General features: G+C 48.6%; 1 protein-coding gene across 5 annotated transcripts in view; it reads left to right on the top strand.

Moving 5' to 3' along the window:
• The window catches only part of DENND3 (DENN domain containing 3), a 61,314-nt gene extending 46,224 nt beyond the window's left edge, over window positions 1-15,090 (top strand). For 2 of the 5 annotated variants that reach the window (XM_036829927.1, XM_036829923.1), the window contains exons 18-23: window positions 987-1,126; window positions 4,176-4,336; window positions 5,602-5,735; window positions 12,981-13,099; window positions 13,181-13,318; window positions 13,440-15,090. In XM_036829927.1, coding sequence (XP_036685822.1) covers window positions 987-1,126; window positions 4,176-4,336; window positions 5,602-5,735; window positions 12,981-13,099; window positions 13,181-13,318; window positions 13,440-13,643 — 896 coding nt within the window. In that variant the 3' untranslated portion in view covers window positions 13,644-15,090. The other 3 variants (XM_036829926.1, XM_036829924.1, XM_036829928.1) reach the window with 3 other exon arrangements.
• Window positions 15,091-16,580: the final 1,490 nt, after the last annotated feature.

Here is a 16,580-nt window from a genome sequence, read left to right as displayed (position 1 = left end):
TCTTGCACTTATGACGGAGGTGGTGCTACAGAGCAGGGGAGGGGAAAGACGGTCTCCACAGAAGGCGTTGGGATGTTGTGCGTCCGTGTGGAGAGGATGGAGCTCGACCACACCTCAGATCACACGCGGCCATCACTTCACAGTCTAAACGTGAAAGGCAGAAACATAAACAAATGAAACTTGGAGGCGATAACATAGAAGAAGATATTCATGACCTTACGGTAAGGAAAAAATTTACAAATAGCATATAAAAAATACTAGCCATAAAGGAACAGACTGGTGAGTTAAGGATTTTTAAGAGAAACTTCCAAACGAGTGAAAGTGGCGGATGCAGACTGGGAAAGGGATGTTCACAAGACGAGAGGACCGACAAGGGGCTCGAGTTGGGGATATTTAAAGAACGGCTACAAGTCAAGGAGAATGAGACAGCCCGATTCAGAAATGGGCAGGAGACGTAAACGCCTCACCACGGAGGAGATCCAGACGGCCAGCTAAAGCCAGCAGCCTCATCGGCATCAGGGAAACGCAAATAAACCACAACTGAAAGACCAGAGTCTTCACGCCGTCAGGACGGCCAAGACGGAAAGTGCTGACCAGGCCTCGCGCTGGCGGTGACGCGAGGCAGCGGGAGCCCAGCTGCCCTCGGGGACGTGCCCACAGGCTCCCTCCTTCCTCTGTCCCTGCGCCCACTTCCCTCTGCCTGAAACGCTGCCCCCGAGTGAATTCTCAGGCCTCCTCCAGATCCTGGCTCAGGGAAGCCACCCCTGGGCTCCGTCTGTCTGCGTGTTTCTCTAGCTGGAGCCAGCTTGTCCCCGAGACTCGAAGCTCCGAGGGGCATGGAAGCTCGGGCCGTGCTCACCTTTGGATCCTGGGCACCCAGGGTGGCACCTGGGGCTGAGCAGGGGCCGGGCAGGACCTGAGTTGTGTATGAACCACGTGCTGATGCAGCAGAGGGTTTCACCATTTCGGGTTGCTTTCCTCTTTAGGGCATCTTGACCCAGCAGAAAAAGTTGAGGACGCTCACCCCAAATTATGGTGCGCCCTGAACGAAGGCAAGGTGGTCGTGTTTGATGCTTCCTCCTGGACGGTTCACCAGCACTGCTTTAAAGTGGGCACTTCTAAACTGGTGAGTGAACGAACGTGCACGGTACTCAGTTAGCTTCCGGGTTAACCTGTGATTTTGGAAACTGAACACGTCCACCTGTATAGGCAGCGGGACACACGAATCCCACGGCGTCACTGAATCCTGCAAGTCGGAGGGCTTTGATTTTTATCTCGAGTTTTAAAATGTAAGCTTGTTCCATCCTTCACTTAAATGTTCTTTAAGTGAGCAGATAACGGCTTTAACCAACCCCCTGCTCTGAAATCTAAAACAGGATTTCAGTCATGGAAAGGGCAGTGTGGTAGTCTCACATTTACATTGTCAGTCACTGAAAGCAGACACTAGAATCATTTTAACACATTTGGGTTTGAAAACTAAGAACCATTTAAGTCAAATCTGCATGATATTATAGTTATTTCGTGGTTGAGAAACCTCAATTCTTTGAGCTTTTAGACTGATAGCCTAGTCAACTTTATTTAATTAAAAGAAAGTTAAGGGACTTCCCTGGTGGCCCAGGGGTTAAGAATCCGCCTGCCAATGCAGGGGACACAGGTTCAAGCCCTGGTCCTGGAAGATCCCACATGCCACGGAGCAACTAAGCCCGTGCACCACAACTACTGAGCCTGTGCTCTAGAGCCCGCAAGCCACAACTACTGAAGCCCACGCACGCTTAGAGCCCGTGCTCCTCAACAAGAGAAGCCACTGCAATGAGAAGCCCGTGCACCACAACGAAGACCCAACATAGCCAAAAATAAATAAATAAATAAATTTTAAAAAAAAGTTATATTCATGCAAACACAACCTCACCCCACCCCTACAAACCCGAGGTCAAGTTTTAGGTCTGTAGCCCTCAGTGCCACCAGGATCAGCCCCCTGGTTTTTGGAGACTTCTCAAGGCCTTGCACAGCCCTTTGAAAATCATTTCTTATTTCTGTACTACGTGATGTCAGCCATGTGCCCCAGGGCCTCCACGCCTGGAACGGGTCGTGTGAATTCGTGTTTCCAGCTGAGGGGCGATCAGTGGCTCCTTTCCGGTGGGGCTGCCTTTTAACTCGGCACTCCAGGTATCTTTGGCGATACCACCCTACTGTTCAAAATGCTGTCACACCTACTCCTTGTTGGGCTTCATCCTGTTCAAGACCCTCTGAGGGCACAAAAGAAGCCGTTGTCCCAAGGGGTTCTTGCTAGGAAAATCCTCAGGCCAACTCCTTTAACACAAAACTTCTTTTTTCACGTTTAATGTAAAAGGCATGGTGTAGTGAAGTTTACGTACCTAAGTGTTCCTCATTACTTAGTATCATCAACTTTGATGGCCACATTCCACCATCTGAAGATAATGTGACAATCTATGCTTTCAAAACTGGGGTGAAACAGAAATACTGTGAATTCAAATATATGTTGCCAAGAGGGTGCGGGATCATTCTAAAGAAGTTGCTAAACCATTTTCCCCCGCATTCAAATAATGAGCCTCAGGTGATAAAGGAACGGGATCCAAGACACATTAAAGTAAAATATTACAAAAGTCTAATAACGCTTTAGATGAAATGAAAAACAAGGAGGAGAAATTAAGGACTTCACTCTTATTCTAAAATTTAATTTTTTTCCTGTTGATTCTTAGTTACAAGCATTTCAAAGACTGTTTAATAATAGAATAACTTTTAAAATCCTTGTGAAAATAAAATCATGTGGCTGCACTGCTCCCCAGTTAGGCCAGGTAGCATTTAATTAAAGCAGAAAGTTATCCAATTATGTGAAAATGTCTTCCCACTGGTTTCACAGGGATATTTTGTACTGTTTCAACAAGACAGAAACTGGGGCAATTACCTCCAGAAAATGCTGCCTCCTCTGAAATTTGAAGTTCCAAGTGGTTTATCTAAGATATCTTTGGGCCACTAAAGAAAGACATTTTACTAAAATGTTACAACAATTCACAGGTAGATGCCTCAAAAGAAAGGGCTTTTTTAAATGATTAATTCTGAAATTAGCAAGGTAGCATCTTTTTCTAACTTATAAGAATGTTTGTTGGTAAAATTAAAGCTATCACTTTTTATGAGCTCTTTCTTCTGACGAAGATAAGTAACAAACAGTAAGCACCAGCGGTACTGATTATACAGGATTAGATCTAGCCTCAGCCCCTCCACGGTGATGTAACTGTGCTCTTTGAAATCTGCTTGGATCTGACAATCTGAGACCCTTGTTCGGTTACCAGTAAAATGTTGCCCGTATCATGGATAAAGTCGGACACCGCTCAGGAAACGTTTAGGGAACACTTTTTTAGGGATGCGATCGGGTTTTTTGAGATGTACAGGCAGACACATTTGCGTTTCACACGTTTATGTGGCTTTTATAACTCTTCAGTGTTTTAGTCCTTAATTTCTAATTTCAGAAAGTCTAAAGATAGTCACTGGCATTGACCTTGCTAAGCTGGAATCCCCGAGAGCGCTCTCTTAGTTGCAAGAGCACTGGCATTTTATTTGTTGCTAATATACAGTCTGTCCTCATTATTTGCAGGTTCCATATTTGCAAACTTAGCTACCCGCTAAAATTTATTTGTAGCTCCAGAGCAGAAACTTATGGCGCTTTCATGGTTCTCCACAGACATGCACGTCTACAGAGGAGGGAGAAATGGGAGCTGTGTGCATGTTCCCAGCCGAGGTCAAGCAAGGCGACTCTGCCTTCTTGGTTCAGCTCAAACCGTAGACAGGTGTCCTTTTCACGGCCTATCTAGTGCCATGTTCTTCGCATTTTTGTGCTTTTTATCATGATTTTGCTGTTTAACATGGTGCCCTAGTATAGAGCTGAGGTGCCAGAGGCTGGAATGTGCTTTACAGAGAAAATGTGGACCCATGCAGTTCAAACCTGTCGTTCAAGGGTCAGAGGCATCCTTAAACAGGAACACACAGCAAGATGATGTGTTGATCGAATGACAAGAGCGTGACCAGAGGCCGGCAGGACCCTAAGCCTGTCGGTCCCTGAGCGGCGGCTCAGCCTGGCTGTGAGCGTACAGGACAGAACCGACTGCCGGGAACATGGGGGACTGACTGCTCTCCTGCTCTCTCCTCGGCCCCCTCAGAACTGCATGGTGATGGCGGAGCAAAGCCAGGTGTGGGTCGGCTCGGAGGACTCGGTCATCTACATCATCAACGTCCACAGCATGTCCTGCAACAAGCAGCTCACGGACCACCGCTCCAGCGTCACGGGTCTGGTCGTGCAGGACCGAGCGCAGGCACCCAGGTCCGGCCAGGCTCCCCTGGGAGGAGGGGCCATCTGGCTCTTGCGTGGGTCAGGGGTCCCAGAGGGAAGGGTTCCCATGGCTGTGGGCCATGGCCTGCAGGGCCCGGGCTGGGCAGGGGGAGCGAAGCGGGTCTGGAAGGTGAGTCGGGGACATTCCTGTGTGGTGGGGTCATCATGGGTGCAGAGAAGCGGCCTCTGCTGGAGACCGAGTCCAGCATGCGTGGGGTGCTTGTAGCAGCTGGCACCCAGCCTTCCTTGCCTGTTCTTTGGCTCTGGTGTTTGCCTGCCATCCTGGGCCTGTAGACGCATCACCCTAATCCCGTGTCTTCTCACGGAATCCCCTGTGTGCCCGTGTCCAAATGTCCCCTTATGAGGACACTGGTCAATGTTGGATGGGGGTCCACACTATTAGCGGCATTTAACTACTTCTGTAAAGGCCCTACTGCCAAATAAGGTGGCATTTTGAGGTGTTGGGGGGCTAGGATGTCAACATATTTTTTGGGGGGACACAGTTCAGCCTGTAAGATGTATTTACCTCATCCTTCACCGGCTTTAGCACGTTAAGAATGCCAGCCCCCCAAGGGCAGCCCCGTGTCTGTCCTGCTCTCTGCCGTGTCCCGTGCTTGGGACAGGGCCTGGACACAGCAGGTGCCCAGGGGAGACGTGAGAACGAGGCAGGGTCCCCGTTTCCCTCTGTGAGGAAGCGGGGCTCAGTGGGTGTGTGAGGTATGCTGAGGTCACCCACCCTGAACGGGCAGCCCCAGCCCTGGGTGCAGGTGGCCACGGCTCCTAAGCTTTTCTGCCGCTTCCCTCTGTGCCACCCCCATCCCCTTGTGCCCCGAGTTTCAGGGGTGCCGCCTGTCCTCAGGCGGGTGGGCTTAGGCCCTCACGTGAAGATGACACACCATCAGGTGGTGGAAGGGCCGTGCACGGCGCTAGCTGAGCCCACCTCCCCGCAGCCGCCAGTCACTGACGCTGATCCTTGGACCTGAGCTTGGAGGGGGCGTGTGCCATTCCCGGCCCCTGGCGGGAGGGGTGGATTTTAGTTAACAGTCCTTTACGGTTCTGTTCACAATTCCTGGCGGAGCCAGTAGCCGTGTCGGAGGTGCCGGGGTGGGCGGGGGGCGCTCAGAAACCCGCCACCCTGACGGCACTGGCGTCTCTCACTGGCCGTGTTGTGGATGCTTTACCTGGTGGGAACCTGAAAAGGCACACGGTGTTCTCAGGGCCACAGTTAAGCGCCTGCACGCGTGTTCTCCCCGCAGCACTGTGTACTCGTGCAGCGCGGACGGGACAGTCCTGGCCTGGAACGCGAGCTCCCTGCGGGTGACCAGCAGGTTCCAGCTGCCGGGCGACGGGCTCTCGGCCATCAGACTGCACGGCGGCCGCCTCTGGTGCTGTAAGTGCCTGGTCCCTGCCCTTGGCTCCTGGCTAAGCCAGGAAAAGGCAACGGCAGGGGAGCCAACGCCCCTTTCCTCTGCCACACGCGTTTCCAACTTTGACTGTGAAACCCTGGTTCCTTCCTGATGCACCCGGCTCCCCACATCCCTCCTGAGTTTGTTACATCCCCGGTGCCGCTACTCCCTGTGCGGCCTCCCCTCTGCTCCTCGTCTCTGCTCTCGCTGTGCCCGGGGGGGCCATTGCCGCTCCTCCCGGCAGCCCTCTGTGGCCCAGTTGTTTGCGTGCGGGTCACGTCTCCCCAGCCACGCTGTGTGCTCCCCTCTGCCCCTCCCAGCACAGACCTCGGGCGGGGACGTCTATGGGTCTGAGGGGGGCACTTTGGGGTGTGACGGGGAGGTGCAGACGCTGTGCCTGGTGGCGTGGGTTCTGCATTTTCTGAGCATTACCGCAGAGGTTGCCTGCACTTTGAAGTCTTCCCTGGTGTGTGCCAGGTAACATGGGTGATGGCCATGAACACTTTTTTTAAATTGAAGCATGTTTTACGTATGATGAGATGCACAAAATGTATGTACAGTTTGTTGTGGTTTTTTTAAAGTTTTATTGGAGTATAGTTGATTTACAGTGTTGTGTTAATTTCAGGTTACAGCAAAGTGAATCAGTTATATATATATATATATATATATATATATATATATATCCACTTTTTTTTTTTTAGATTCTTTTCCCATATAGGCCATTACAGAATATTGAGTAGAGTTCCCTGTGCTATACAGTAGGTTCTTATTAGTTATCTATTTTATATATAGTAGTGTGTATATGTCAATCCCATCTCCCAATTTATCCCTGCCCCCCTTATCCCCTGGTAACCATAAGCTTGTTTTCTACATCTGTGACTCTACTTCTGTTTTGTAAATAAGTTCATTTGTACCTTTTCTTTTAGATTCCACATGTAAGTGATACCATATGGTATTTGTCTTTCTCTTTCGGACTTACTCAGTATGACAATCTCTAGGTCTATCCATATTGCTGCAAATGGCATAATTTTGTTCTTTTTTATGGCTGAGTAATACTCCATTGTATATATGTACCACATCTTCTTTATCCATTCCTCTGTTGATGGACATTTAGGTTGCTTCCATGTCCTGGCTATTGTAAATAGTGCTGCAGTGAACATTGGGGTGCATGTATCTTGTTGCAAATTATGGTTTTCTCTGGGTATATGCCCAGGAGTGGGATTGCTGTGTCATATGGCAGTTCTATTTTTAGTTTTTTAAGGAACCTCCATACTGTTCTTCATAGTGGTTGTATCAATTTACATTCCCACCAACAGTATAGGAGGGTTCCCTTTTCTCCACACCCTCTCCAGCATTTATTGTTTGTAGATTTTTTAAAATTAATTAATTTACTTATTTATTTTTGGCTGTGTTGGGTCTTCGTTGCTGCGCGTGGGCTTTCTCTAGTTGCGGCGAGCGGGGGCTACTCTTTGTTGTGGTGCGCGGGCTGCTTCTCATTGCGGTGGCTTCTTGTTGTGGAGCACGGGCTCCAGGTGAGCAGGCTTCAGTAGTTGCGGCATGAGGGCTCAGTAGTTGTGGCTCACAGGCTCTAGAGCACAGGCTTAGTAGTTGTGGCTCACAGGCTCTAGAGCACAGGCTCAGCAGTTGTGGTGCACAGGCTTAGTTGCTCCGTGGCGAGTGGGATCTTCCTGGGCCAGGGCTCGAACCCGTGTCCCCTGCATTGGCAGGCAGATTCTAAACCACTGCGCCACCAGGGAAGCCCTGTAGATCTTTTGATGATGGCCATTCTTAGTGGTGTGAGGTGATACTTCATTGTAGTTTTGATTTGCATTTCTCTAATAATGAGTGATGCTGAGCGTCTTTCATGTGTTTTTTGGCCATCTGTATGTCTTTGGAGGAATGTCTATTTAGATCTTCTGCCCATTTTTTGATTGGGTTATTTGTTTTTTTTGATATTGAGCTGCATGAGTTGTTTGTATATTTTGGAAATTAATCCCTTCTCGGTTGCTTCGTTTGCAAATATTTTCTCCCATTCTGAGGGTTGTCTTTTTTGTTTATGGTTTCCTTTGCTGTGCTAAAGCTTTTAAGTTTCATTAGATCCCATTTGTTTATTTTTTTTTATTTTCATTACTCTAGGAGGTGGGTCAAAAAAGATCTTGCTGCAGTTTATGTCAAAGAGTGTTCTGCCTGTGTTTTCCTCTGAAAGTTTTATAAAAAGTGTCTGGCCTTACATTTAGGTCCTTAATCCATTTTGAGTTTATTTTTGTGTATGGTGTTAGAAAATGTTCTAATTTCATTGATTTACATGTAGCTGTCCAGTTTTCCCAGCACCACTTATTGAAGAGACTGGCTTTCCTCCATTGTATATTCTTGCCTCCCCTGTCATAGATTAGGTGACCATAGGTGCGTGGGTTTATCTCTGGCGTCTCTATCCCGTTCCATTGATCTACATTTCTGTTTTTGTGCCTGTACTGTACTGTTCAGTTTGTTGTGTCTTGACGAAAGTATACACCACATAACCACCCGACAATCAAGACACAGAACATTTCCATCACCGCTACTGGTCCCTCTGTGCCCCTTTCCAGGTGGCCCCCACTCGAGGGAAACAACTTCTGAATTCTGTTATGGATTTGTTTTGCTTGTTCCTGAGCTTTCTATAAATGGGCTCTACAGCATGTGTTCTTTTCATCTGGCTCAGTTCAGGCAACATGATGTTTTTAGGATTCATCCACAGTGTTTGAGTAGCAATAGCTCATTCTTTTTATTGCGTGAATGCTACAGCTTGGTTATCAGCTCTCCTGTCATTCTTTTCCAAAGCTGCCACACCGTTTTATATCCCCACCAGCGGTATGTACATGAGGCTTCCAGTTCCTCCCCATCCTCAGCAGAACTTGTTAGTATCTATTTTTTTTATCGTAATCATCCTAGTGGGCGTGAAGTGGCATCTCATTGTGGCTCTGGTTGCATTTCCCCGATGGCTAATGACGTAGAGCATCTTTTCATGGACTACTTGCCATCTCTGTGTCTTCTTCAGAGAAATGTCTATTCATATCCTGTGCCGATCAGTCTACTCACTTTCAAGGCAATTAATCACATGGTTGAGTGTACCCTACTGATTTTTTTTTTCCATTTTTCACATCTGTACTTTTTTCTTTTGTTCCTCCTTTCCTGCCTCCTTTTAGACTGCTCTTAAATTCAAGTTCATCTTCTTTATTGTCTTTTTAGCTCTATGTTCGGTTTTTTTTGGGGGGGGGAGGGGGCCGTGCCACGCAGCATGTGGGATCTTGGTTCCCCAACCAGGGATCGAACCCACGCCCCCTGCAGTGGAAGTGTGTTGTTTTAACCACTGGGCTGCCTGGGAAGTCCCTAGCTCTGTGTTTTTTGTTCCACTTTTTAGTGGTTGCTTTATGGATTTCAATGTGCAACCTTACCTTCTCACAATCTACTTTAAATAACCGTTACACACCACTTCATGTATAATGGACACAGAGCACAGCAGTAAAATTAATTCCATTTACCTCTTTCTCTCCCTTTCGTATTGTTGTTAAATGCAGTGTTTTATTTCTATGATTGTGATAAACCTATTTTTAAAAATTTTGCCTAAGTACTCAATGGTCTTTCAAAGAAATTAAGGAAAAAATTATTTTTGCCCATATATTTACCATTTCTGGTTGAGCTTCACTCCTTCTTAAAATCCAGGTTTCCATCTTGCATCATTGCCCCTTAGCCTTAAGAATTTCCTGTAGTATTTCTTATCATATGAGTCTGTCGTAAACAGATTCTAGGCTGATAGTTTTTTTTTTTTTCCCCGGCACATTAGAAATATCATTCCATTGTCTTGCAGCTTAGCTTGTTCCTGATGGGAGGTCTGCCGTCATTCCCACTGTTCTGCTGAATATAATGTGGTTTCTGTAGCTGCTTTTAAGATTCTGTCTCTGGTTTGCATGAGTTGGACTACAGTGTGCTTGGGTGTGAAGAGCTTTGTGTTTATCTTGCTTGCAGTTTACTCTCTTGAATTTGGGGAAAACTTAACCATTACCTCTTCCAATATTTCTCTTGCCCATTCTCTCTCTCCGTGTCTTCTGGGATTCTAATTATATATTATATATTAGTAATATATATATTATAATTATATATAATTATAATATTAGTTAGACCATCTGATAATGTCCCACAGGTCTCAGGAACTGCTATAATTTTTTCCTTCTTTTTCTTGTGTGCTTTAGTCTGGCTAAGACCTGAACCTTTCTTCTTCTGTGTCCTGTCTGCAGTTAAACCTATCCAGCAAATTTTCATTTTAGTTCTAGAACTTCCATTTATTTTATAAAGAACTTTGATTTTCTCTCCTAAATCCTATATTCTTCACTCATCCTCTCCATATCTTTCTCTAAGTTTTAAAACATATTTGTAATTGTTGGTCTAAAGTCCTTGTCTGCTGCATACTGGATCATCTGTGGGTCTGCTTCTGTCTACTGTGTTTCCTGTTGGTTTTTAGTCGCATCTTCAAGCTTCACATGTGTAGTACTTTTCACTGCATCCTGGATATTGTTAATGACACGCTGAGGAGACTCTGGACTATATCCTTAAGTCTTGTTCTAGAAGGTCATTAAATTACTGGCAGATCACCTTGATCCTGTGGAGAGGGTTGGTTTTAGGCTTTTCTAGGGTGAGTATATTTCAGTTTTGACCTTAGTCCTGGTATGTGGTCTTTGTTCTTACAGCATGGCCCTTTTAGGGTTTCGAGGTATATAACTTGCCCAAGGTATATACCAAGCCTTTCCTACAGGGATGAGCTAGAACTTTGAACTCTTATCTCTGTAGCCCTGGGGAGCTGTGAAATCTCTTTTCAGGTCTTGAATGTTCCAGTTCTGCTATTTATACACAGTTTGGGAGTCAGCCAAGGATTTGAGGAGAATTTATACATGCATTTTGGGGATCCCTCATTTGGAGGATATCCCCCCTCTATTTCCAGCCACATTGGCAGCGGCAGCCCCAAACTATACCCTCAACCAAGATGGCCTGCTACGTACTGCTAGAATTTTTATCCCTCAGTGCCCCACAGAGAGCCGGGAAGTCCCCTCAGAGGAAACCCAGGTAACTGTGCAGCTCACTGAGTTTCTTTCTTTTCTTTCAAAGACCGTATCCCTCAGCTTTGGTTAATCTCCAGTGACTGTCAGATGTGTGTGTGTCCATCCATGGATGCATTTTGGACCAAAAGTTGCCTGTTAAATATAGTGAGAGACATAACAGATTAGAATGAGGACGGATAACCTTGTTTTCAGGATGGAATCCCTCTTATTTTTCAACTTAACAAGTACAGTAAGTAGTTTTCCTATTTAACAACAATGAGAAAAGGACAAGAGGAAAGCAGGGCTTCTTTGGGTAAAAGAGAGTGTTTGCTGTGAAGTGTTGTTCCAAGTCTTTATCTAAACAAGGATAGCAGCTAAAGCCTTGGTCACTCATCAGCTGTGGTCCGTGGGCACTGAGGTGTGGCCTGAGGGTGTGTGTGTGGTGGGGGACAGGCGACGCCTCTGACTCCTCCCCAGGCCCTTGGCGAGGTGAGCCTGAGGGTCCCCGGCTTCCCTTTCTACTTCCGTCCCAGTATTTCAGACCCTGCGTGCCTTCCCTACGTCTGGATGGAAGCTGCCTTTACTGCAGCGCTGCCCCTCCCCCAGGCCTGACATTTCTGGGAGGGAGCGGACCCCGTTCCTGCTCCCTGTGGTCGGAGGTCTGCTCTGTGATGTTGCTGGCACGCCTGTGGTTCAGGCTGCAGCCTCCGTGTGCATTCAGGTTCAAATCCAGGCGTTGTCACCGATGACTGGTCACTTTGGGCTGGTCCCCTGCACTCTTGGAGTCTCTGTTTCTTCATCTGAAAAGTGAGATGGAAATACCATCCCTCCCACAGGAGAGCACGCTGACGGCTGGGAGATGCGAGAGGCAGAAAGTGGGCCTTGGAGCGTCCGTGAGTGTGAGGGTTGGTGACAGTTACCCCAGAGGACCGCTTCCCCGGATCTCGTGGACAAAGCTCTCCCCAGGTCCTCCTCCCTTCCACCGCCCACGGCAGGGGCGCCTTCCCTTTGGGTACCTGGCCCACCTCGAGGGCAGTGATCGGTCTCACCCACATCTGTCGCCCCCATCCCTCGCTCCGTGTGCAGCAGGTCCCTTACGTGCTCGCACAGGCAGGGTCGCTGTGAACTCCGCCCTGTGCAGTGTTGCCTGGGGGCAGTGAGCGTGCTCGTCGGCATGCCCCCGGGGGCATTAGCGCCTCTTGGCAGGACTTCCTGCCACGCAGGTCTTGCTAACAGGCAGCGGCATCCTAGGGGCCCTGTTAATTAGTCCAAGTGGATAGCGGCATCTCGGGATAAAAGGAGGGATGCTGGGGTTTGCTTATCAGGTCTCAGGCAGGAAAGAGAGGTATGGGCGGGCTCTCGCCACCTGTGACTGAGAACCCAGCTGAGCTTCCGAGTCCTGAGGGCAGCCAAGGACAGAGGGGTCATTTCTCTGTGGACCTGGAGTCCACCCACCATGACAGGAAGCCAGAGCCTACCTTGGGGACTTGTACCCCCTCCCTCTGGAGCCAGATGGCACTGCCTGAGGGCAGGGCTGTGTCCTCCTGTCCTGGTGGCCTCAGCACAGGGCGGGAGGTGGAGGACGCAGGCAATAAAAGCCAGGAGAGGACAGCCCTGCAGCTCTTCACCTTTCCTTGAACCTGACTCCGTCTCCCCTGTAGCCTTGATCTCACCTCCTCCCTGCTGTACTAATTTTGATGACCTGTAGCTCTCATGATGTGGAAACTCTTGGTTTGCTGGAGTGAGTAATAGAAAGAGACAGAGAGGAGCTTAAACAGAGAGATGTATCCCATGGCGGGGCACCGTCACCTAGAGTTCTAATCCTCACCGCCAGGGGTAGCAGACGCCGTGGCCTCAAGTGATAGGAAATGCCAAATAACCGTGGCAGGAAGGGTTCCGAAAGCCTCAGGAGAGGGCGCTGGACTCCAGCCGTTTCCTCGTCGGTAAAAATGGGGCTAATGGTCTGAGTGTCCCCACGAGAAAAGGCGAAGGCGCCACGGGGCAGCTGGTTACAGATGCCAACACCACGGTCAGACGTGGTACGGGAGCCGTGGCCCCGCCGGTCACACTGCCGGTCACACTGCGGCCCTCACGGCGCTTTCATCCCTGTGCTCCGAGTTCGCTCTGCCTGCCCCTCATGCTGCCTCTTCCGTCCTGCAGGTACCGGTAACAGTATCGTGGTCCTGACCACGGCTGGATTTCTTCATCAAGAACTGAAGATCGGTGAAAACTTTAAAGAGATAAGCACCTCCTTCCTGGGTTTCCAGCTCGTGCCCGAGGTAACCCAGTGCGTCAGGTTGGGCCGGCGCCCCCGTGCCACTGGGCTGCCGCCACCCGCGTCGTGACCCGTTCCGCTTTAGCAGGAGCAGCTCTGGGCGGCCTGTGCCGGGTACGACGACATCTACATCTGGAGCCTGCAGGACCTCGCCCAGCCCCCGCAGAGGATCCACCTGCAGGACTGCTCCAAGATCAACTGCATGATCAGGGTGAAGAAGCAGGTAAGGCGGCCCCGGGGCTGCTGATCAAGGCCTGGCCGGGAAGGACGAGGGTCAGAGGGTGCCCGAGGGAGCACCGTACTCCTCTGAGTGGGCTGCTTGTGCGGTGCCCGTTTCTCCTCAGCAGATCTGGGTGGGCGGCACAGGGCTGTCGCAGGGGAGATCCAAGGGGAAAATCTACGTGATCGATGCCGAGAGGAAGACGGTGGAGAAGGAGCTGGTGGCCCATACGGACACGGTGAAGACCCTGTGCTCCGCGGAGGACAGATACGTGCTGAGCGGGTCCGGCCGCGAGGAGGGGAAGATCGCCATCTGGAAGGTCGAGTAACCGAGGGCGCATGTGCCCTGTGAGCGAGGGATGCGCCTCCTGCCGGCTCCTGGCGCTTCCCCAGAGAAGGCGGGTCTGAGCCTGGGGTGGGGGGCACCGGGGGGGCCCTGCTGCGGGGGCCTGTTTGGCTCTCTGGCCTCAGTTACGAGACCGATAGTGTCGCACTTTCTCTCCTGGACTTAGCTGATTAAACTGGACCGTTTCAGGCTGGGGTGCCTGTCAGGCAGACTCTGCTGAGAAGTCACCCTGTGCTGTCTAGACGGCTCCAGAACCACGACCTGGGCCAGCACCAGGCCATCCGGGAGCAGTTTAGCCGGAGCACCCGTGACCTGCAGACCTCGGGTCTTGCTTTTCCTCCACTTCACTCACTCACCAAATACTAAGCACCAGACTTAACTTACAGGAGCCCGACAGCCAGACACTGACCTCTTGTTCCCAGCAAAGCTCATGAGAAGGGGTGTATTTTAAATGAGCACGTTGTGGTTGAACAGGTTTGCGCCTGCCCAGGGAGGGGGACAACACTGGGTTGAGGCTGTCTGGACAGGGCTGGGCCAGCTGACGCAAGCGCTGGGTTTTTTCCTTTTAACTAATGCAACGTTTTTTATAATGAAAAAACCTAGAGACTTTTTTTGACCAAAGGTCGGCATTCCATCTAAAATAGCACAGACAAACCCTTACCAGATACTCGTGTCCGTTTCCGCTGCATCTGCATCCTAGGTGCACAGCGTGTATGTATATGTAGATGGTGCCTTATTATTTAACTGAGGATACTACTAGCTATGCTCTTATCTTACTAGCTATAAATATTTGCAAAAGGGACCTTTTGTACATTTTTACCATTACCGTTGAGCTCTCGTCCCCTAATTGTCGGCGAGGGAGGTTTTGGCACGGCTGCACTGCGTGAAGGCCCGAGGCCTGTCCCCTATGGGCCCATGATGCGCTCTGCCACAGGGGGCTGGCTGCCGGACCCTCCCCCTGGGCTCTGGGGACCTGGACAGACATCACGCCGGACCTCGCTCACCCTGAGAGGTCTGTGAGGGTCTCTGTCAGGCCCCCAGCACACAGCCAGGCTTCAGAGGCATCTGCAGTGCCTCCCAGGTGAGAGCTTTGGCCGGGCCTCCGGCTGGCTCTGCAGAACCTAAGCATTCTGGAGGGTCTGATCACTGACTGGCATTTTGGAACGTTCTGAGACTGTGCTGCGGAGAGCAGCCAGGCGGCCTAATCCGCACCCCCACCCCGAGTCTGTCCTTCTGGGGGGGGGGGGGTTGTTCCCTGACTGACTTCTAGAAGGAAGACTAGGCCAGCAGCAAATGGCAGAAGGTGGAATTCTGCTTCTGTAAACACATGAAAAGTTAGAGTAAAAGTCTGTCAGAAATCCACATAAATTATTGCATTCCAACCCACATGTAACCAGATATTTTCACCTCGTTGGTAATAAATTCTCTTTTTTACCAAAACACTGCTGTCCAGTTTCCTTACTTTATCCAACATTAACTGGTGGCGGCGCTTTAAAATAATACAGGACTGCTCAACATCACTAATTATTAGAGAAATGCAAATCCAAACAACAATGAGGTACCACCTCACACCGGTCAGAATGGCCAACATTCAAAAGTCAACAGATAACAAATGCTGGAGAGGGTGTGGAGAAAAGGGAGCCCCCCCCCCCCACACACACACTGTTGGTGGGAATGTCAATTGATGCAGCCACTATGGAGAACAGTATGGAGGGTCCTTACAAAACTAAAAATAGAAGCACCGTATGACCCAGCAATCCCACTCCTGGGCATATATCCAGACAAAACTCTAATTCAAAAAGATACATGCACTCCAATGTTCATAGCAGCACTATTCACAATAGCCAAGACATGGAAACAACCTAAATGTCCATCGACAGATGAATGAATAAAGAAGATGTGGTATATATATATATATACATACACACACAGTGGAATATCACTCAGCCATAAAAGAATGAAATAATGCCATTTGCAGCCACATGGATGCAACTAGAGATTATTATACTAAGTGAAGTAAGAAAGAGAAAGACAAATACCATATGATATCACTTATATGTGGAATCTAAAATATGACACAAATGAATCTATCTACAAAACAGAAACAGACTCACAGACACAGAGAACAGACTTGTGGCTGCCAAGGGGCAGAGGGTTGAGGGAGGGATGGAGGGGGAGTTTGGGATTAGCAGATACAAACTATTACATATAGAATGGATGTACAACAAGGTCCTACGGTATAGCACAGGGAACTGTATTCAGTATCCTATGATAAACCATATGGAAAAGAATTATTTTTAAAAAGTGTGTATGTATGTATAACTGAATCACTTTGCTGCTATACAGCAGTAATTAACACAACACTGTAAATCAACTATACTTCAATAAGAAAAATATTAACACTGAAAAAAATTAATACAGGATCATTTTGGATTTGTTCTTATGCATTCTAAGCACCTGTCAAGTTACTTTAATGCAGACTTTTCATTTCCTTTATTCTTGGTGATAATTTCCAAGATCTTATTCGACAGTGATTGCAACTGAAATGAGTACAGAAAAGTCAGAGGCTTTTAGGAAATGATCCTTTATATAAAAGAGGAAAAAGAGGTGAACAATGGAGTTAAAAGGGGAATAAATTGGCTGGTGCAAGTGTATGGCTCTGTATTTATGTAAAAAGAATCTTGCCAGTGGAGTCTGTGGAAATGAAAAGGGCACTTTTATGCCTTCGGTGTTTCCTCTGTGCTTTGGAGAGATTCCACGATGAATGATTTGTCGTGGGAAGGCCCAAAATGAGCCAGAATTCACTACACAGACCATGATGCCTTCCCTACCTCAGCTTTAGAAACCGGAGTTAAATTGGTACCAAAAAAAAGTTTTTATCTTGAACTAGAAGCTCCTTTACTTTAATATAACTTCAGCT

Source organism: Balaenoptera musculus, chromosome 17 (genome assembly GCF_009873245.2).
Source record: "Balaenoptera musculus isolate JJ_BM4_2016_0621 chromosome 17, mBalMus1.pri.v3, whole genome shotgun sequence".
In the NCBI taxonomy this organism is placed as follows: domain Eukaryota; kingdom Metazoa; phylum Chordata; class Mammalia; order Artiodactyla; family Balaenopteridae; genus Balaenoptera; species Balaenoptera musculus.
The sequence above is the reverse complement of the archived record's forward strand: the minus strand, read 5'-3'. Positions and strand labels throughout refer to the sequence as shown.